The sequence below is a fragment of the Lactuca virosa genome, chromosome 7, assembly GCF_052849685.1.
Source record: "Lactuca virosa cultivar CGN04683 chromosome 7, Lactuca_virosa_CGN04683_v6, whole genome shotgun sequence".
Taxonomy (NCBI): Eukaryota; Viridiplantae; Streptophyta; class Magnoliopsida; order Asterales; family Asteraceae; genus Lactuca; species Lactuca virosa.
Window position 1 is genome coordinate 60,835,196 of NC_136432.1, and position 21,237 is coordinate 60,856,432.

At 33.6% G+C, this 21,237-nt stretch overlaps 2 protein-coding genes across 2 annotated transcripts; both read left to right on the top strand.

The window, feature by feature from the left end:
- The first annotated feature begins 4,517 nt into the window (after positions 1–4,517).
- Positions 4,518–7,780, top strand: GSNAP (gamma-soluble NSF attachment protein). The gene is made up of 9 exons (XM_079058518.1): positions 4,518–4,676; positions 6,022–6,089; positions 6,196–6,279; positions 6,380–6,539; positions 6,633–6,770; positions 6,882–6,960; positions 7,052–7,131; positions 7,224–7,353; positions 7,574–7,780. Exons 1-9 carry the CDS (start codon positions 4,630–4,632, stop codon positions 7,673–7,675), a joined length of 888 nt encoding a protein of 295 aa, XP_078914644.1. The 5' UTR covers positions 4,518–4,629; the 3' UTR covers positions 7,676–7,780.
- Positions 7,781–8,952: 1,172 nt separating this feature from the next.
- Positions 8,953–16,964, top strand: LOC145124408 (plant/protein (DUF810)). The gene is made up of 26 exons (XM_079059732.1): positions 8,953–9,231; positions 9,319–9,494; positions 9,863–9,927; positions 10,791–11,124; positions 11,214–11,280; positions 11,443–11,596; positions 11,962–12,129; positions 12,256–12,366; positions 12,484–12,693; positions 12,956–13,057; positions 13,133–13,363; positions 13,447–13,521; positions 13,625–13,696; positions 13,795–13,980; positions 14,098–14,253; positions 14,641–14,733; positions 14,821–14,892; positions 15,010–15,127; positions 15,206–15,396; positions 15,530–15,611; positions 15,719–15,811; positions 15,900–16,009; positions 16,103–16,180; positions 16,257–16,352; positions 16,492–16,587; positions 16,675–16,964. The coding sequence occupies exons 1-26, from the start codon at positions 9,224–9,226 to the stop codon at positions 16,834–16,836; spliced, it is 3,306 nt and encodes a 1,101-aa protein (XP_078915858.1). The 5' UTR covers positions 8,953–9,223; the 3' UTR covers positions 16,837–16,964.
- Positions 16,965–21,237: the final 4,273 nt, after the last annotated feature.

Here is a 21,237-nt window from a genome sequence, read left to right on the forward strand (position 1 = left end):
TGGGGAACTACTTACTTGGCTCGGCCGATCACGCGCGTTGCACTCTCCTCTTTTCCAGTCTCAAAAGTCTTTAACTTTTATTTTTGAAAACAATTTTACCATTCCTTAGTTTGAGTCCTGACACACCCGAGAGTGTGCCCGAATCCCTCAAACCAAGGCTTTGATACCAACTTGTAACGACCTAATTTTTCAAAAGAAAAATTTCATTTTTAATTGTCCAAAACACAATTCCATCATTCACAAAAAACAGCTACAATTGTTTTCAAAACTATATCAAATACAACTTTATTTCAAAATATCAGAGTGTCCAATAAAATGCCCGAGTGAGAGTGCACGCCGCGCCATCAAGCCTTGCCTTTGCCTTTGGGCTCAAATGTACTTGAAACAAATCCACAAACTGTAAGCTAATGATTAGTGAGTTCCCCAGAGTATACCCACACACAACCACATACAACATATCATACTAGCTATAACAACTACAAATATCACATAAGTCATGCATACAACATATAAGGAAGCCATGGAAACCCTCCAGGGTCTTACACCTAATGCCACGGGAACCCCCACGTGGTCTTATCTGCCATGGGAACCCCCACATGGTCTTCCTGCCTTGGGAACCCCCACAAGGTCTTCCTGCCTTAGGAACCCCCACAAGGTCTTCACTACCAAACAAGACATAATGCAAACTGTACAAGCAGATATACTAGGATGCCATGGAAACCCTCCAAGGTCTTATACCAAATGCCACGGGAACCCCTACGTGGTCTTCCATGTAAATGTCATACTATCATATCGCATAATCAATCAACAATCTGCATCACATAAAATGGGCCGGCCTTAGTGCCTTAGACCCATTGGTATGGTGAGAAGACTCACATTGTCTGCTGAATCTAAAAGCTGCTTTCTTAACAGTCCATAACCACCCGTGCTGGACAATAATAACATTACTCAAGGTCAGGACTGAACACAATCCAATTGAAGAGTCCAAACTCCAAATCATTTCTCAATGGCCCAAAAGTCTTCCTTTGCTATTGGGCCCAAAGTCCATGTCTAATTATCATAAATGGCCTCATGGCCCAATAAGGCCCGACCATAGAAACCATGGCCCAAAACAGATAAGTTGGCCTATCAATCCAAAACATGACCAGGCCCGATGACTAATCAAGGCCCAAAAGCTTGCAAGCCCACAATAAGTCCAAGTCCATTTGTTGTGCGTACGGCTAGTGTACCACCCTGGTACGCGCAGCGTACTGAGTCCCTGAGCCATACGCGTTGCGTACGCTAAGTTACGCTCAACGTACTAACAGATTAAGCACTTCTTCCATTAAGTGCTTAACACTCGATTTCCTTACGTCCAATAGTCAGATCTAAGCTCATTAAGACGTCCTAGGGCATAAAGTTGGCAACTTTATGCCTTTGCATGTCTCATATGTTCCCAACAACCCATTAAGACCTTTCCAAGGGTCTTAATCCATGCATGAGGTCAAAACACCCATCAAGTCTTCATTTTTATGCTATGAATAGACCAAAGGACCGCATATCTAACCTTTTCAGCCTCTGGAATTGCTCAACTCTCAAGAGGAGGTCCAAAACCAACTAAAGGGACAAAATAGAAAACCCTAGCTAGATCTAATGAATAAGATGGCAAGATCAAAGCTTTATACCTCCAGAAGCTCCTCAAGGTGAACTAGATGCAGATTCTTGAAGCCCCAAGCCACTCCAAGCTTGCTTTAACAACTCCTTCTTCTTGAATGTACACAAAAATGGCCACAAATTCACTCCTTAAGCTCAAAACACACTCTCAAATGATTCTAGGGTTTTTAGGGACGTTTGAAGGTGAGAAAGGCTAGTTAGGGTGGAGCTCAAATGAGATAAGGATGCTTATATAGGTCTCACGTCCGGAATATTAGGGTTTGCACACCTGTCACGTACGCCCCGCGTATTCTTGGTACGCCCAATGTACGTGCTGACCCTCCGCGTTCATTTATTCGTGGTACGCTAAGCGTACTTAAGGGACATAAAATGAAATATTAAAAACTTCAAGGGCTATAATGGCAATACCTGGATTGGAGTGTTACAGAATATGTGGTGGTCTTTTGTTGTGCATATGCAAACCAACGCACAATACCTTTAGGATATGTTTTGTATAATGTGGTTCTCAAATTTCTCCATAATCTACCTAATTCCTATTCGTTTCTTGTAAGAAGATACACCTCCTTAATTACTCGTCATTTTATGTATCAAACAATTTTCTCCTTGATGGGGTTATGGAAGACATTCTCCATATATACATTTGATAATGTGAGACTTGCATAAGTAGGACGTCATATGCAAGAGTTGTAGATCTAGATTCTTAATTAAGACAACTTATAGGAAACCTTCCTATATTGTAACTAGTATGTTGTCTTATTATCGTCTTTAGTTTAGAAACATTTAAGAATGTACAAAACATACTCTAAGGTATTAACTCTAAATGACAACAAAATAGTGATTACAAATAACAATCACAATCACAAGGACATACAATAAAACAAGGGATAATTTCGTATATATACCATTTTTAAACATTAAAATATCATATTTGTCCAACCTAATTTTTAAATATCATATTTATTCTTTATAAACTATTAAAATATCATATTTGCCCAATTATTTAATATTAATATTTTAAAATATTTTAAAACAATTTTAAATTCTTATTTTTATTAATAGACTATTATACCCTTTTATAATCATTTTCAAATCCTCTTATCTCTTGTATTCTGTTCCACCTTTGACCATCCTCTAGAACCAAATCCACTCCCACTGTCACCAACCTTCTCTGGTACAACCAACCACCACCTTCTTGTGACCACCAAAATCCAGATGAACACTATAATGCAATGCAATTTGATTCGACTCAATTTAACAACAAATTTTTTGTCACTTTTCAACACCAAATGATTAGGATGTCATAAACTACCCAACTTGTACCTAATCTTTAATGGCATCAAAGATTATACTCCAATGTATGAACGAATGACATATCTGTTTAAGAAAAAAATAACATAAAAAATTATGGATAAAATGCTCTGTCATTGATTACGACAAACATAAAGAAAATCTAGATCATGCTTCAAAGAAATAATAAAACTGCTTCCGATCGAATTCCTCCGCTCAATGAAGAAGCTTTGAAAACCCACACTTCCTTCGCTTAATGATATACGTATGATTTCCTTATGCATCTAACTTCTATCTCAATGAAACTTACTATCCAGAGATTAGGTATTTAAGTTATAATAATGGATAATATTGTTATCACGATGTTAATTTGGGATTTTTAGTTTCGATTCCATTATGGACCTTAGGTTATATTTTATTAATTTGAGAACAATATTACAAATTCATAGGGACTAACTGGTCGGAGATACAACGAAGCATCTGTGCCGGAAAACATGAAGATATGGCCATTCAATGTCGCATTTGGTCCTGCATAAAAGCCAACGATTCAATGTAAATTCCAAAGGAGAGAACAAACAATTTGCAGCGGAAGAGATCTCTTCCATGGTCCGCATCAATATGCTTGAAATCGATAACACTTTTGTTGGATTAACTGTTAAAAACGTAATCGTTGCAGTCCCTTTCAATGACTCTCAACTTGATGCCATCAAAGACGTCGGCATTGGTCTAAACCTGATGAGTATCATCAACGAGCCAATTATTGTCGTAATTGATTATGGCCCAGACAACAATCAAAATCCAAAAGCTTTGTTGAGAAGGTTAAGAACCGCATGCGAGAGAGATAAAAGAACATTTTCATCCACCACTAAAAGAACAATCAAAATAGATTCATTATACGAAGGTGTCAATTTCTGCACCACCATAACTCTCTGCCAAATTCGAAGAATTAACATGTTCAGAAATGCATGAATACTGTCGAAAAAATTGTTGTTTTGGTATTTAGTGGTGAAGAGGCGGAAGGAGGACGAGGGTGGAATGTCCTTCAAGAGGTAAACTAGATTAGGGTAGAGTTTTGTTTTTGTTTTTGTTTTTTTATGGTAGTTGGAAATAGATATCAAAAAATAAGAATTTGAAAATGATTATTAGAGGGTATAATAGTAAATTTATAAAAAGAATGATTTAATATAATTATAAAAAATTAAAATTATAGATTTTGGGTAAATATGATATTTTGGAAGCTTACGAAGGGTAATTACGATATTTAGAAATTACGTTGGATATATATCATATTTTAATGTTTAAGGAATGTATATACGAAATTCTCCCATAAGACAATAGTTTGGATTAAAGACCAAATTTACTAACAAACTAATTTTTGGACTAAAGATGTTTACAAAAAACAAATCACATGAAACAAACATGCAATTTACTCTAAAAAAATATAATCTTACAAACCAAAAACTCACTTTTATTTCTCTCATATGAACCGGTTCAAATTATTAATACGACCCAACCCGGCTGCTTTTACGGTTTTTATTGGACCGGACAAAGAGGCCTTTGAATCTTTGATGGCTGTGGGCCAATGCATATAAGCATTTTGGAAGCATCGTGCCATCGTCAATTCGTCATCCATCACAAGAACAGGAGATTTGGGTTTGCTGAAGGCAGTAAAGGTGGGACTAGTCAGCCATGGCCGGTGCCGATCCCGAAAAGCTGATCGCCAAAGCCGATAAACTGTCAGTCCACATTCTTTGTCATCGTTCTTAATCTGTTTGTTATCGTTTATCAGTATATAATTTTATGATCATGTTGGTTGTTAAACTTTGCAATAATTCAAGTAGGTTGAAATTAACATATAATTTCAAGTAACTAAGGTTTTTGCATTTGATATTCATGGTTATTGGACTCCAATTGAACAAATAGCTGTGATTAGGTTAAGTTGATGGAGCTTGTATAGCATCTGGTAGTTACAGATCAGTGTCCGTCTGTTACTTCCAATACTAGATTATGTGATCTGATTGTTGTGGTGAAAGCTGGCTTTTGCTGGATTCTAATGGAATGTGTTTTCCACCTAATTGTCTTATAGGCATTATTTCAATTAATGAAAACTTGCAATCTTGGAAATGAATAAGAGATTCTCATTAGTCCATAATTTGATAGGATATTAGGTCAGATGGTCAAAAAATTACAGGTATTATAATTTTACTGGATGTCTCTTATTCTTCTTGTTTTTTTTTTCTTCATGAAGTGTGATCATAGTAATTCAATTGGTTTACGGGTTTAGTTGAACTAGATGACATTGCTGTTGGGAAAATGGCCTCAAATACCCCTAAGAACCCTCCATAATAATAGAGAAAATAATTGAACACAATAATATATATGGAAAACTCCAAAAGAATTGAAAACCACGGTCCTCTAAAAGGTAAAATCCAATATATGATAAATTGTTACAATTACATAGACTAATCTCTCAAGCCTCCTCCAGATTACGCCCACACTCTTACAAATTTTGACCAACAATTTTCTACACTCTAAAACAAGAGAAAGAAAAAAAGAATCAAACAATTCAAGTGTATTGATTAGGGCATTTTGAAACCAAAGCATTGGACTTTTTTTTATAAGTTATAAGCTTAAAGTCTTTCCAAACCTCCATCCTTGTAAAAATGTGGCATGGGAACCCTTCTTTCATATAGCCAAACTCAACAATTACAAACACTTGCCATCATGTTGTGGTACTTGATTGAGACTGTATTGATGTGGCCTTTATCTACTGTTGAATAAACTGATCAAATTTTTGTATAAATCATAAAAATGTTGTATAGTTTTTATGCATAAGATTAAAATAAGTAAAAACAAGCAATGGTGCAATACACGTTTGTTTGAATTAATAAACATTTAAATTAGCAAGCATCCATTTCAATATACCACTATTACTCCTTTTGGATTAATGTGATCGTTTTCTGTTTTTGTTTATTTTATATTGAAGATTACATGAGAAAAGGTGTTCCTTAATTATATTATCTTGCTCTTTTGTAATTGCTTGGATAGTTGGATTCATTTCTTTCTCTTATACTCCAATAGAACAAAACTTACTTTAACACGGTGGAGTGCTGACTGGAGGAATGCAACTCAATATTACGAACAAGCAGGTAAAAAGTTTTTAAGATTAATATTTTCTCTTTACAAATTCAAGCAACTTATGTTACATATAAAATCAACCACAAGTTTATAATATTTATACTTTATTCCTTGAAGCTACTGCATATAGGTTTGCCAAAAAACACGAGAAAGCAAAAGTAGCATTTGAGAAAGCTTCAAAAGGACAAGAAATGCTCGCTTCATATCCTTCAACACTTCAACTAATTCATTTCTATTTAAATTTCATTCGTGTTTTATCATTTGTGTTTTATTACAATTGTTTAGACTTAACAAAAGGTTACACCATGGGATGCTGCAAAACATATGGAATCTGCTGCTGCTTTAGCAGTTGAATTAAGCATATGGAATGAAGTTGCTGATTTTTACAGAAGGGCTTCTGAGTTATATAATGAATGTGGGAGGTCACAACCTGCATCTGATGCACTTGCAAAAGGTGCTCGGTATGCATCTCAATTTCCCTATTAACATTTTATATTAAATTTGAATTTATTTTTATACATTGTATGAATATAAATATATAATTTATCGAACAGTGCTTTGGAAGATGGTAAGCCTGAAGTGGCCATTACAATGTATACTGATGCTTGTTTGCTACTTGAGGAAGATGGCAAGGAAAATATGGTGTTTGATATATATCGTGCTATCACAAGTCTTTACATAAAGCTTGAAAAGTAAGGAGTTTCATTCCAATGGAATCAGCCATTCCATTCCGTCTCCAATTCCATCATACCAAACACTAATGTGACATTCTTATTGGCTTATTTTTGTTGCTTCATTTGAAGGTATACAGATGCTGCAACGTTTCTTCTGAGATGGGCAGTAGCAGCTAATAAATGCAATGCTCTTCATAGCCAATGCAAGGTGCAATTTTTTTCCCTTTTTAAATATCAAAATTTTTAGGCTATATTCTATTTTGCTAGCAATAATTAATAATTTTTATTTTTTGGTGTAGGCTTATCTAAGTGCAATTATCGTATACCTTTATGCCCATGACTTCAAGGAAGCAGAGAAGTGCTATAATGATTGTTGTCAGTAAGTTTTCTTTATACTATGAATATAGAATTTACAATTATAATAAATAATAATATTAAGTATATGTGTATATTGTGGGTTGTGTTTTGCAGGATTGATACTTTTTTAAGCAGTGATCAGAGTCATTGTGCTAGTAAACTTCTTTCTGCATACAGAGAAGCTGATATTGAAGAAATCCAACGTGTAGCAAAATCAAGTACTGTATCCAACCTGGATCATGTGGTAAAACCCTAAACCTTCTCAAATCTCAACTATAGCAACGTACTTTTATTCATTTGATTGTTGTAGCATCCTATTTCCATTTCTTCCTAAATACAAAGCAATTTTCACTGCTATATAGTAAGAAAAATAGAATGTTGTGATTGGAAGAAATGAGAGTGGGATGCTATATATATTACACAAATAAATGAAAATATGTTGCTATTTGTTTTCAATGCTGCAGATTATCAGACTTGCAAGGAAGCTTCCTACTGGGGAGGTGATTGCAATGGAAATCAACTCAGTGGAGCATGGAGAGGCCCTTGATGAAGATGACCTCACTTAGTCATATGCAATTATCTCAACATGATCTTGAGAATATATACATATATATGTGAAAAGTGGCAAAATTATTGTAATTGATTGATTTTATCGCATATTATTTGTTGTATGATGCGTTTACATATTATCATTCTACATATTATGGATTTGGGAGCTTCACTTTTTGACTGACTACATTTTGTTTTGAATCGATTTATAAAGTATTTGAAAATATAAAACCTTGTTGCCATAATCTTATTATAAAAGAAGACAGACAGATACAAATTTTTAAACAAATAAACTACCTTGTAATAAATCTGATGAAGAAAGTTCCACTACAAATTCACATAACAATTCAATAAAAACACAAGTTGACATTATTTAATTGATGTATTACAGTCTGAGCTCCATAAAATTAAGACACTTGACGATCGATTTTTTTTTCTTGTAAAAAAACATTTTCAAGGGCTTCTAGCCTAGCGGTATCAGGTGTTGCCATTCCTCCTTGAGGTTGAGGGTTCAAGTCTCGTATGAGACATAGGTGGATTTAGGAATAGTTTAGGAATATATTGTATTTGTCGTTAAAAAAAAGCTATATTAAATTATATAGTCCACTTTTATGTAGTTGTCAATTCCTTTGGATTTGATGTTAGATTTCCTGGTAGATTCTCAATGCACACATGTTAAAGAATCAAACATCATTGTTATGCATTAATCATAAATTTTCTTCATCTGAAACATACCATTATAACACATCATTGAACAACAGACTCATTATCTTTTCGTATATAATCTGTAATTTTGTTTTCAGTTGATGTAATATTTGATCTTTGTATAATATTTGAATATTTGTAAAGTATATAAGAGGGGTTGTTTGATAGTTTAAGGCTGAATAAAATTTGATTAAGTCAATATCTAATTGAGTCAAAGACTTTTAATTATGGTACCAAACAGTCTGAATCTGATCTGAGTCATACCCAACCTCAGATTTGATTGAGTCAAGATCTGATTGAATCATCATAGGTTATGTCTAGACCGAATCTGACTGGGTCAGACTCAACATTTTACCTTGCCCAATATAAAACATACCAAACAGCCTCTTAAATGGAAACTAATTACAAAACAAGACACGGATAAAATAGTCTATTAAATTAGAATTTAATGGATTAGAAAGATAAAAAAAATCCATTGAACATTTGTGAAAGTATTATATTTTGTTCAAATAAAACGTTTTATTTTATTTTTACCATAAAGGGAGAATAGTTGTTGAATAAAGATCATAGATACGGCGGTGACTTGATCTATATGTGATTGTTTCATATCTCTCTCTCTCTCTCTCTCTCTCTCACACACACACACACACACACACAAAACCTTCGCTTTTGACAAGTTTATCGAGAGAAACAGAGATCCAAGGAGTTGGAACTTGGAAGAAGTCTCCCTGCATTTCGATTCATACTTCTCGCGTTGAAGTTTGACCTGCAACAGATATCTTTTCATCAAATTCAACTTCTTCCTTCGTCTCAATCCGAATTAGCTGGTAGTAATTGAAATTTGAAGCGACCAATCGGCGATGGAAGAGTATGTGTAAAATGCTCATTAAGTTTAATGATTTTCCTAGAACTTACCAGAATTGATATATGTATCATGTATGTGTGTTTCTGACAGGGAAAATGAAGTGGAGCTTTTACAGAGGTATAGGCGAGATAGGCGGATACTTCTTAATTACTTACTATCTGGTTCTTTGATTAAGAAAGTTGTGATGCCACCTGGTGCGGTTTCGTTGGATGATGTGGATCTAGATCAAGTCAGTGTTGATTTTGTTCTGAATTCCGTGAAAAAAGGTTTGTAGCTTTTGTAATTGATTAATTTAATTAGTTGTACTTCCTACTCAAATTCCAAAATAAGAGCTGCATTTTGAATTTGAATGTCAAAAGGTTACTTTTGGGCGGTTTTATTTTGTTCAGGGTTTTAGTCTTTTAAGAAAATTGCGATTATGTTAAACTTTATAGTAAGCACTAAGGGTAAGATATTAGTTTGCAGCAAGTTTCACCATGATTTTGGGTATGGAAATCGGAAAGTACCAAGTCTGACAAGAAAACAAGATGCAGCTCTTTGAAGTAAACGGGGAACTCAGTTTTTGCTTCTATATTTTGTTTCATTTCACCTAAAATTGGAATCATTAGTTTCTGTTTCTTGAACTATTTTGCAGGGGACATGCTTGAGCTCTCAGAAGCCATTAGAGATTACCATGATAGTACTGGATACCCTCATATGGTAAGATGAAAGTTGAATATCCTTCATTTTCAAAAGAAAATAGGTGGCATGTGTCTATGAGCCTTAAACAAACTATTTTGTAACATCAAACTTGATATGAACATTCTATGTTGTAACTTTTAAGGATTAAGTTGCCAGCTAAAATAAATAGAAAAACGATGGTGGATCAAGAAATATAAATATTCAAATGGATGCTCTCTTGTCCCACTTATCTGCTTTTTTTACAGATGAAATCCACTACCATTACACTCCTTTCAAGGAGAGTTTTCCAAAAGGAAGACTTTCAAGATGTTTTAGTACAGTAATATGTGATGTAAGTGGTAGTGTTGGGAGGATTTTTCATGGAAGAGTGGTTATCCATAACCCAATAAATAATGTCTATATATCATTAAATATAATAATGCATATCTTTTTTGGTGAATAGACACAGACGGGAACTGTAATTATCAAGTGTGTAACTGAAATTACTCATAAGTCATAAGCGCCCTTGTTAGAAATAACAATTGCTCCCACATGCATATTAATACATAATCTTTTGATGGATATACATCATGAATCAAGCTGAAAAATTGTTTCCATATACCTCCTAATTTTTTAATCGAAATACATATGTGGACCATTATCTATATTACACATGCTTTTGTAGTGTTATAGAGAAATATGCCAATTTAGCTTATAGAACTTCTGAAGAACAAAGATTGTTATCAATAAAGGACATCCCATACTGGTAGTTGCTGCAGATTTGATGGGATGGAAGTAGATATATTGCCTGTGCACTTGTTACTAGGAATCATTGAACATTGCATTACCTTCCTTTTTGGTTTATTATTTATTTATTTGCTTTTTTTTTCTGTGTAATGAAGAATGCAGGGTCTGAAGGTGAGTTTTTTTTGGCTACCAATCCTGAATTATCAGGTTCACCTCCAAGGAGGGCTCCACCAGCTGTTCCTTTTGTGGCCCCATCACCCATTATGTCAGACATAACATCACTGCCCTTTGAGGCAACAGAAGAGGATGAACCAGTTATATCCAACTCAAAATCTTTTAACTCGGGCCCAGCTCAGAATTTAACTGTTGATGACATTGATGATTTTGAGGATGATGATGATTTGGAGGAACTGAATAGTCGCAGGTATTCAAGGAGAACAATGAATGATACTGCTGATCTTATTGTGGGTTTGCCTGCATTTGCAACAGGTAAACAGAAATGATGGAACGTTTTATGAAAATATTGTATCATTTTCTGAAATTGGTGTGTAAAGTTATGTGTTTGGTCATTTCTTCAGGTATAACTGATGATGATCTTCGTGAATCTGCCTATGAAATCCTTCTGGCTGCTGCAGGAGCTTCAGGGTATCTTTTCTTTCTTATCTGTCTTTGCATGAACTTTATTTTGTACACACACACATAGTTTTAGCATTTCTTTTGAGTTCTCATTTTGCTGTGATTGATTTTGTCAGAACTACAGATCTGCCAAACTACCTTTTGACTATTTTGTAATGATTGTTTAAGCAGGGGACTTATAGTGCCATCAAAGGAGAAGAAGAAAGAAAAGAAATCCCGATTGTTGAAGAAGCTTGGAAGGAGTAAGAGTGAACAAGTTACAAATCAATCCCAACAATCGACTGGTTTGACTGGCCTACTGGAGACAATGCGTGTCCAGATGGAGGTACAGACTATATTTTTTTATGTTTTATATATGCACTGTGTCATGATTTTAGATGTCAATCTTGGTATTGTTGATCTCAAAGAAATCCATAATTTCTCTTTCAAGTATTGTTGATCTCAAACTAAATATAGTAGTCTATTTTGCTTGTATGATATATGGTTTGTTTGCATGTTGGACATGATTCATGGGGACTGTTAGAAACCATACCTAGTTTAGGTTTGCTCTTACTAAATAGGAGTTCTATTACAGATATTACTATTAGTTATATTAGGCATATGCTACCTCCTTATTTCATGTTATTAATCAGTAGACTGTGGACCCCACAAATTTGTGCCTGATAATAATAAGGATTGTTGTAAACACAGATTTCTGAGGCGATGGACATTAGAACAAGACAAGGGCTACTCAATGCAATGGCTGGAAAAGTGGGGAAAAGAATGGATGCTCTTTTGATTCCTCTCGAGTTATTATCCTGTGTTTCTCGAACCGAATTTTCTGACAAAAAAGCTTTCATAAGATGGCAAAAGAGACAAGTCAGTCCCTTCTCTCTCTGTTTTGTTTCGTAGCCTTATCGTATTATTCATGGGCATGTATGAGTAATTTTCCAACTTTAACTAATATTGATGTAAGATGTTTGATCCAATGTTGTGTTAGTTCAGTTGAATATGTTGGAGGAAGGACTTGTGAATCACCCAGTTGTGGGATTTGGAGAATCTGGTCGCAAAGCAAGTGAAATGAGGATTCTATTGGCAAGAATTGAAGAATCTGAGGTTAGTTGTTGGGATGTACACATGGTTTAAAATGAGATCTTTTTAGTTTTTACATATGCTGTTATTCTATGCTCTATTGCTCTTACTTTATCATTTTTTAAATTTGTCTTATTTCAGTCATTTGCACCTTCTGTGGGTGAACTTCAACGCATAGAATGTTTGAGATCTCTGAGGGAGATTGCCATTGCACTTGCAGAGAGGCCAGCTCGTGGTGACTTAACTGGTGAAGTATGTCATTGGGCAGATGGGTATCATTTGAATGTCAGATTATATGAGAAACTTCTTTCCAGCATTTTTGATGTTCTAGATGAGGGGAAACTAACTGAGGTATGTAAATTTCTATCCAGGGTTAAGTATGATTTTGTTATAAATTGATTAAATTCCCTCCCTCCACCTGCACCCTTACAAACCATGGTAGCATGATTAACATTAAACTTCTAATCTTGTATTTACTAGTGGAGTTAAATGCAAGAAGTGGCAACATAATTGGGTAGATTTAACAAAGTGCAATGCCTTAAGAAAGAAATGGAAGTAGCATATGTATGATGATGATGCATAACAAACAACTATATTTTATGAATGTATGCAGGAAGTGGAAGAAATACTTGAGCTTCTAAAGTCAACGTGGCGTATCTTGGGAATAACAGAGACTATTCATCACACCTGTTATGCATGGGTGCTATTCCGCCAGGTAATAACAGATCCTAAATTAGTTTATTATAGTAATTTTAAGAGCTATAATTTTATCTTTTTTTCTTTTGTGCAGTTTGTTATGACTAGAGAACATGCACTTCTTCGACATGCCATTGAGCAATTACATAAAGTACCCTTGAAAGAAGAGCGTGGCCCACAAGAGAGAATGCATTTGAAAACCTTGTTTTGCAAATATGAAAGTGAAGAAGGCTCCCAAGAGCTATCCTTTATACAGTCCTTTATAATACCTATTCAAAAGTGGGCTGATAAGCAACTTACAGATTACCATTTGCACTTTCCTGAGGTTCATAATCTAATCATGTGCAATCCTTTCTGTTTTGTTAGCCTTTTGTTTTTCTTACATTGCTTTTATTCCATTCTGTTTAGGCATTGGCAATGATGGAACATGTGGTATCAATTTCAATGCTAGCAAAGCGACTTCTTCAAGAGGAACATGGATCGGTGTGTAAAACCCATTCATCTGAAAGTTTTTCTTTTGAATAACTTGATTAATTACATAATCTAAAATAAACTGGAACTATCATTTGTTTTGGTGGCAATGCAGCATGAAGCTGTTACAGATGGAGATAAGATAGAGTCCTACGTATCATCATCCATCAAAAGTGCATTTGTAAGGGTAAGTGGTTCACTTACTTTCAGTTGACTCAATATGTTAGAGACCAAAAATAATAAAGTATGCATCCATATTCTTGATTTCTTCTACTTTTTTCACAGATATTGCAGGATGTTGAGACTATGTCCAATGCAACAGACGAACATCCACTAGCACTATTAGGAGAAGAAACAAGAAAGCTTTTGAAAAAAGATGCAACCGTATTCATGCCAATATTATCCCAATGGCATCCGCAAGCAGTTGTTGTTTCAGCATCTCTCCTTCACAAGCTCTATGGAAGCAAATTGGTATGAATGAATATGAATTATGAATAGCATTAGCTTCTCTCATGTCAGCCATTGCTGCTGAAAACTGCTTAATATGAAAATATAAAACTTTATTTGTGTGTGTTAATAAATCTGCAGAAGCCCTACATTAGTAGTGTTGAGCAACTTACAGAAGATGTTGTGTTGGTGTTTCCTGCTGCTGATGGTTTTGAGGAATATGTTATGGACCTTATCACTTCTTCATGTGGAGAGGGACAAACAGATGTCTCCTTGAAAAAACTTGCTCCTTACAAGGTATGGTGTTCTTTATAGCATTCTACTTTCAGATTATTTCTTACTACCTTTTTAAAATGGTTACCCATTTGCTATAATCAGATAAATTTTTCAAAGTACAATACCCTATTAACAAATAATTTCAACGCATAAAAAAACAAAGTACAATGCTATAATAATTAGAAAGTGCATTGCTATGTCTTGCATGTATGCATGTGTTTTGTGTCAAAATTAATAGTTTGAGGTTACAATGATATAAATATTTGTATCATATATTCTATACATGTGTGTGTGTGTGTGTCAGGATTATTATTATGATTAGACTTTGTAACATGCTCACATCATGATCATCTGTTTGGAAGATTTTTTTTGTTTACTTTTTATCTATTTTTTAAATGATCATACCAGATTGAATCAATATCTGGAACACTGGTGTTGCGTTGGGTCAATTCACAACTAAGCAGAGTTTTGGGTTGGGTTGAGCGAGCTATTCAACAGGAGGTAACTAATTGAATTGGTTTTCTTGCCACTAATGATTTTCTGTTTTTTTTTTCTTGGTTAATTATGTTTTTTATTTTAATATTTCAGAAATGGGAACCAGTTTCGATGCAGCAACGACATGGGAGTTCAATTGTTGAAGTTTATCGCATTATAGAAGAGGTTCTTATTTCTTTTGCTCTTTATTATATCTAGTCTTAAGCATCCATTTCCATTACTATTTCCACTCACTATAATACATGAATAACATACTTTTTTTTTTCTTTTATGTTCTTTCAGACTGTTGATCAATTTTTCGCTCTAAAGATTCCTATGAGATCTGGAGAAATGAACAGCTTGTTCCGAGGCATTGATAATGCACTTCAAGTATATTCAAAACATGTTGTTGACAACTTGGGTATGCAATTATGCACATTTAAGTCTGGAAAAGATTCTTCCTTTTATAATAGTGAATTTGAATGAACGTGCAATGCAGCTAACAAGGAAGACATAGTTCCTCCTGTGCCAATTCTGACAAGATACAGGAGTGAAAGTGGATTCAAAGCTTTTGTGAAGAAAGAGTTGAATGATTCAACTTCAAGGATGCCATTGCCTGATATGAGAAAGTCTAGAGACATCAATGTTATGACTACATCAACACTATGTGTGCAGTTAAACACCCTTTATGTCAGTTCCTGTTTCCTTTCCCCCCATTAAGTGTTGTCTCCATAAATGATGTTAAAAAAATATAAATATTTGAGATTTATAAAAAGTTAGGACTTAAGAAGCTGACTGAATCTTTTATCATTTTCTACAACAGTATGGCATTAGTCATCTTAATAAGCTGGAAGATAGCATTTGGGAACGCTGGATAAGGAAGCAGAAGCAAGGAAAATCCAATAGTACGTGTATTCTAGAGTGAACTTTATTTTACTTAAAAAATCATTATTGTGTTTATACGATCTAAAAATGAAATATTCATAATCATATCTAAGGATGTATTTCACAGAGAGGTCTACAGATGACAACTTGAGAAAAGAAAGCTTTGATGGAAGTAGGAAAGATATCAATGCAGCCATTGACCGGATTTGTGAGTTCACAGGTGAGAATTCATCATATCATGGTCAAGTATTAATTATATTCAAGATCTGAGTTAAAATTTTTTCCATGATAATTTTTAACATTTACAGGAACTAAGATAATTTTCTGGGATCTAAGGGAACCCTTCATTGAAAACCTATATAGACCTAGTGTTTCAGAGTCCAGGTTGGAAACAACACTCATTGAGCCACTTGATGTGGTATGTCTATTGTCTAATAAACACAGTTTCTTTCTCTTTTTATTATTATTATCATTATTGATATATAATAATCAATGTTTAATGTGTTTACAGGAACTAAATCAACTATGTGATATCATTGTGGAGCCACTAAGAGATCGAATTGTAACAAGTCTTCTTCAGGCATCACTGGTGTGTCTCATTTCTATTTTTTCAGATGTTTCATGGTCCCTTATTTATTTATAAAATTTTGTTGTTTTTTTTGCAGGATGGTCTATTTAGAGTGCTATTAGATGGAGGTCCATCGCGATTGTTCATGCCTTCTGATGCTAAATTCTTGGAAGAAGATTTAGAGGTTCTAAAGGTATACCACTGAACTATAATTTTTTTTATGATCACTATAATTTATAATAGTTGGGTGTTTAAATCGATAAAATAAATAAATAAATAAATAAAAACCAATGCCAAAAAGCTGACATTTGTTTTGGTTGATTTATGCTTAGGAATTTTTTATATCTGGTGGAGACGGGCTTCCTCGTGGAGTTGTTGAAAACCAAGTAGCACGTGTTCGACAGGTGATAAAGCTGCAGGGCTATGAGGTTAGTTCTTCTACAATATTCTATTTGTATAGAATTACCGAAAATGTGAAATGTTGTATAATTACGCATTTACCCCTCCTGCTGCAGACACGGGAGCTGATTGATGACATAAAGTCTGCAAGTGCTACAGACAGAAGCAAGCTGGGTGCTGACACAAAAACACTATTGAGAATATTGTGTCACAGGGGTGACTCAGAGGCTTCTCAATTCCTAAAGAAACAATACAAAATTCCTAAATCTGCTGCTTAGGGTTTGTCAATACTTGGACAGGTTTTGTATGATTTTGTTTGTATTGTAAAGTTGATTTGTTAAATACACACAATCGGATGGATTTTGATCATATGATTCATTATTGGATAGACTTTTCATTCGCTTAATTTATCATATGAATATGATCAGATTATAGATCTTTAAAACAATAAACTTAATTTTTCAAATAGTTTATTAAATGATTATATCCTGCAAAATGGTAAAAGAAGAAAAAAAATAAAAAAAAGATCGGACAAGATCCAAAAAGAAACTGTGGTATGGTTTGTCCCATATATCGCATGCATCATGAGACATCTTATCTTATTCTATTATATAACTCAGTTTACATCGCATGAACAAATTTTTTTTAATTTTTTAGTAACTTTAGATCAATAAATACTTCTTTTTTTTACAAAATTACTTTTCTACAACTTTTTTCACATCTTTGTTTTTATTTATTTATTTATTTTTTTAATTTTTGCAGTTTTTAGAAATTTTTTTTTCCTTTTTTTGGGTACAAATTCGTTGTCCAAGTACAGAAGTTTCCGCAATATCTTGTGTGGTGCTGCCTCTAATTTTCTTACATTTTGTGGGTTTGAAACACCACAGGATAAAACCAAAAAGTCATTTTAATGAAGACACGCAACGTCTTACCTTGTATTAAAAAAGACATTGCATTACCCTATAAATATATTCCTAATGGAAGCTCAAAGATCACAAGGGTCCTGAGGACCCTAATAAAAATGACCCTTATATATATATATATATATATATATATATATATATATATATATATATATATATATATATATATATATATATATATATATATATATATATATATATAGAGAGAGAGAGAGAGAGAGAGAGAGAGAGAGAGAGAGAGAGATATGATCAAATGAGAACACCTTTTTAGGTTGAGAACGCGAGAACAGTTCTGGATCAATCAATATATAAGGGCATATAAGTAATTGCATATTTTAATTAAATTAAAATAAAATAAAATCAATCAAATTCCCTTAAATTTAGGATCAGTTACCAAAAAAGAAGGAGATATTTGATTTTTTATTTTTCTTATTAATGAAATATAAAAAACATTTTTATCAAAAAAAAATTAAAACTAAAAAAATTTAATTTAATTTTTCTCATATTCCACGTTTTTTTTCAAAAAAATTAATAGAAATCCAACCCCAAATAAATACATTTGTATTCATAAACAATTTTTTTTTTCAAAAAAACTAATACTACTGCAATCACAAATGAATACATATCAATTTACAAGTAATCCACTTCCTTTCTTTTAATCAACTGAAAATAAAAGGGGTGTAAAAATTATCATTTCTTCATAAAAGAATACATTTAATCATAAATAAATACACTTATTCACACATGATTACATTGCTATTTACAAATGAATACATTGTTATTAACAAATGAATACCCTGGTATTCACAAATGAATAAAACAATACCTCTAATCATAAATAAAATACACTCATTCACACATGATTACACTGCTATTTACAAATGAATACATTGTTATTAACAAATGAATACCCTGCTATTCATAAATGAATACCCCTCTCACGCATATCATCAAACAGCTTATGTGCACAACCTTTTACCTTGAATCTGATTACAACTTTGTGTGGCTATCTCTTCCATCAATTGTAAGGGCTGCCACTTGAGCCTTCAAAGACCCACTTGAGCCTATCGAGTTCTGCCAAATCAAACAAGAACAAAAAAAAAGGAACCCTTACCTATTTTTGAATTGTTGCTGCCCTTCTCGATCACCAAACAACCCAATATCGGGGCTTTGTCACCGGAAACCAATGGCAGACCCCACATCCCGCTGCTTCCATTCTCTTTTCTTCTTCTCTTCGATCCACCGAGACCAACAACCCACCCCTCGCTGCCTCCTCCTTTCCTCCTCTTCAGCCTCGTCGACCACGGAGACGCTCCCCTCGCCATCACGACAGTCGACCACAAACGTCGCCGACTGCCTTCACTTCCTTCCTACGTCTTTCATCGACCTGTGATGTAGGCTGCGTAGATGGGTAGTGATGGTGCAATGGAGGAAAAATTAAACCAAAAACGCATCGAGGTGGAGACTTGCGATGCTCCGATTAGGATTGATTCAAACGATGTGCGATGGAGGGAGGCTGAGGGAGGAATTGATTAAAACCTAGGTATAGAGAGAGAGAAAGAAATGAAGTGGGGGACAATAAATTTGAACAGCAATATGATATGTGATTGAGAAATTATAGGAACAAGTTAAAATTACAATTACCATTATAGCCTTGTGACCTTTTACAAGTTACACTTTAATACCTATGGTTTTAGAATTTACGTAAATGACCCGTTTGATAATAGCCTCAGATCTGAATATTTTGATGGTCCAGATCCGTTCTCGCGTTCTCAACCTTTTAGGTGTTCTCATTTGATCCTACTCCTATATATATATATATATATATATATATATATATATATATATATATATATATATATATATATATATATATATATATATATAAAAGCAAAATTGTTTCCCAACTCTTCATAATCAATATTCTTCAATATGTCATTTTCAGTAACTATCATTGCCAATCCATTAAGTATTTCTTGTGACTTTGTGTACTGCAAGTAGGGCTTTAAGAACTTCAGTTTTAATCTCTGTCAACACCTGCAATATCAACGTTAATATCACCACTGTTTTGATTTTAAGAAGAAACTTGAGGTTTTTTTTGGAGAAACTTATCAAGAGCACTACTCTAAGACCTTAATTCTTCATTCTCTCATTCTCTTTCTCTTTTTATGTTTTTCACTATCCAATAGATGCTTAGGAGGCACAATTTCTGAAAATTATATATGATATTACATTAACAACAATATGAAAGTCATAAATGTTGTTCTAATCAACTACGCAGATGCTACAAACAAGAACATAATTACAGAAATTAAGGGGAACTAGTAATTAGAGAAATCACTCAAAACAGATCTCATATTTCGTAATGCACTAAGGTGAAGTTAGAAATCCTGTCATTCAGAATATGTGTGTTAGTGTGTTATATTCGCTAATCAACGACAATAATCGGAATATAAAAATGAGAGGATGTAAGATTTAGAAATTATGAATAATGAAATACTTGTTTGATTTCAATTGATAATAAAAAAAACTAGAGCTGGAGTGCAATAAAAATGAGAGGTAAAGTCCGATGGAATAAGAAAACAAGAATCAAGAAACGTCGTTTAAGCTTTGCAGTTGCTTCAAATTTGGAAGATTGGAATTGGAACAAAACGTAAGCTCTTGTTTGTTGTAAATTTACATTAGTCCAAATGCAATTTTTAATTTTAAGCCCAATTTTAAGTCCAAATGCAATTTTTAATTTTAGTTGTAGGATGAGTTATTGGAATTGAAAAAAAACATGGACTTTTGTTTTTTTTTTTTTTTTTTTTTTGAATGACTGGATTGCTTATTTCTAGACAATAAACTGAATCATATGTAAAATAGGGCCCCTTCCATGACATTGGCCCTGTACGGTTGTCCACCTCACACACCCTCAAAGACGTCCATGTCAAATATTATAACTTGGTAGCTCCCTTATAGGGAGCCACTACCCTTACCAAATGATTCATCATGTGACTCTTTGTCCTTCCCAAATGATCCATCATGTAACTCCTTTATCAAAACTGTTGTACCGAGCATTATGTAAATGCATATTTTTAAATTTATAAAATGGGTGAATCAAAAACATTATGGGTAGATCACCACCTTTCGCTTGAGAACTAAGCACTTCTAGATAGCCTGAATCTAAATTGCTATTATTATTATTATTGTATTTTAAACAACATTTCACCCTAAATTTGAAGCTTTAAAAAATTCTAAAAAAATATATTGGTAAATATAGATTAGGGTTCCAATTCATTGAAAATTTTAAAACAGCCACAGAAAAAGAGTGGACAAATATACCCTAAATTTGTGTCAATGACTTATTTTAAATGAAATAAGGTTTAAATGAAGTGAAGGTATAATTGTCCATTCATTATTTTTCAGTGGATGGATAAAAAGTTTATATAGAAAAATCAGTTCTCTTTGTCAAAGGAAACCGTAAAAGAACTGTTTTCTAGATGACAAGTGAACATTAACAAACAAATATTAATTTAACCGACAATTTCAAAAATATAATTTTTTTTAATAACTCGTTATGTGTGTCGGATTCAACGGTTATGATATTGATACATTTGTTGAATCGGTTAAAACGACACAATATTTTAAATGACAAATTGTTGGTCCGCTGATCCGATTAAGTTGACTAAAAAAATGTTTTTTATTAATCATTGACATATAAACCCTTCAATTTTCGTAATTGGTATTTTTTTTTTGTTTTTGTTTTTTTTAAGT

Bases quoted from the DNA above. Each gene is read 5' to 3' on its own strand.
- GSNAP (XM_079058518.1), top strand. From the start codon at position 4,630: ATGGCCGGTGCCGATCCCGAAAAGCTGATCGCCAAAGCCGATAAACT. The intron at 6,540-6,632 runs GTATGCATCTCA...TTTATCGAACAG, and splicing joins GCACTTGCAAAAGGTGCTCG to TGCTTTGGAAGATGGTAAGC. The intron at 6,961-7,051 runs GTGCAATTTTTT...TTTTTGGTGTAG, and splicing joins CTCTTCATAGCCAATGCAAG to GCTTATCTAAGTGCAATTAT.
- LOC145124408 (XM_079059732.1), top strand. The intron at 14,734-14,820 runs GTAACTAATTGA...TTAATATTTCAG, and splicing joins AGCGAGCTATTCAACAGGAG to AAATGGGAACCAGTTTCGAT. The intron at 15,612-15,718 runs GTACGTGTATTC...TGTATTTCACAG, and splicing joins GAAGCAAGGAAAATCCAATA to AGAGGTCTACAGATGACAAC.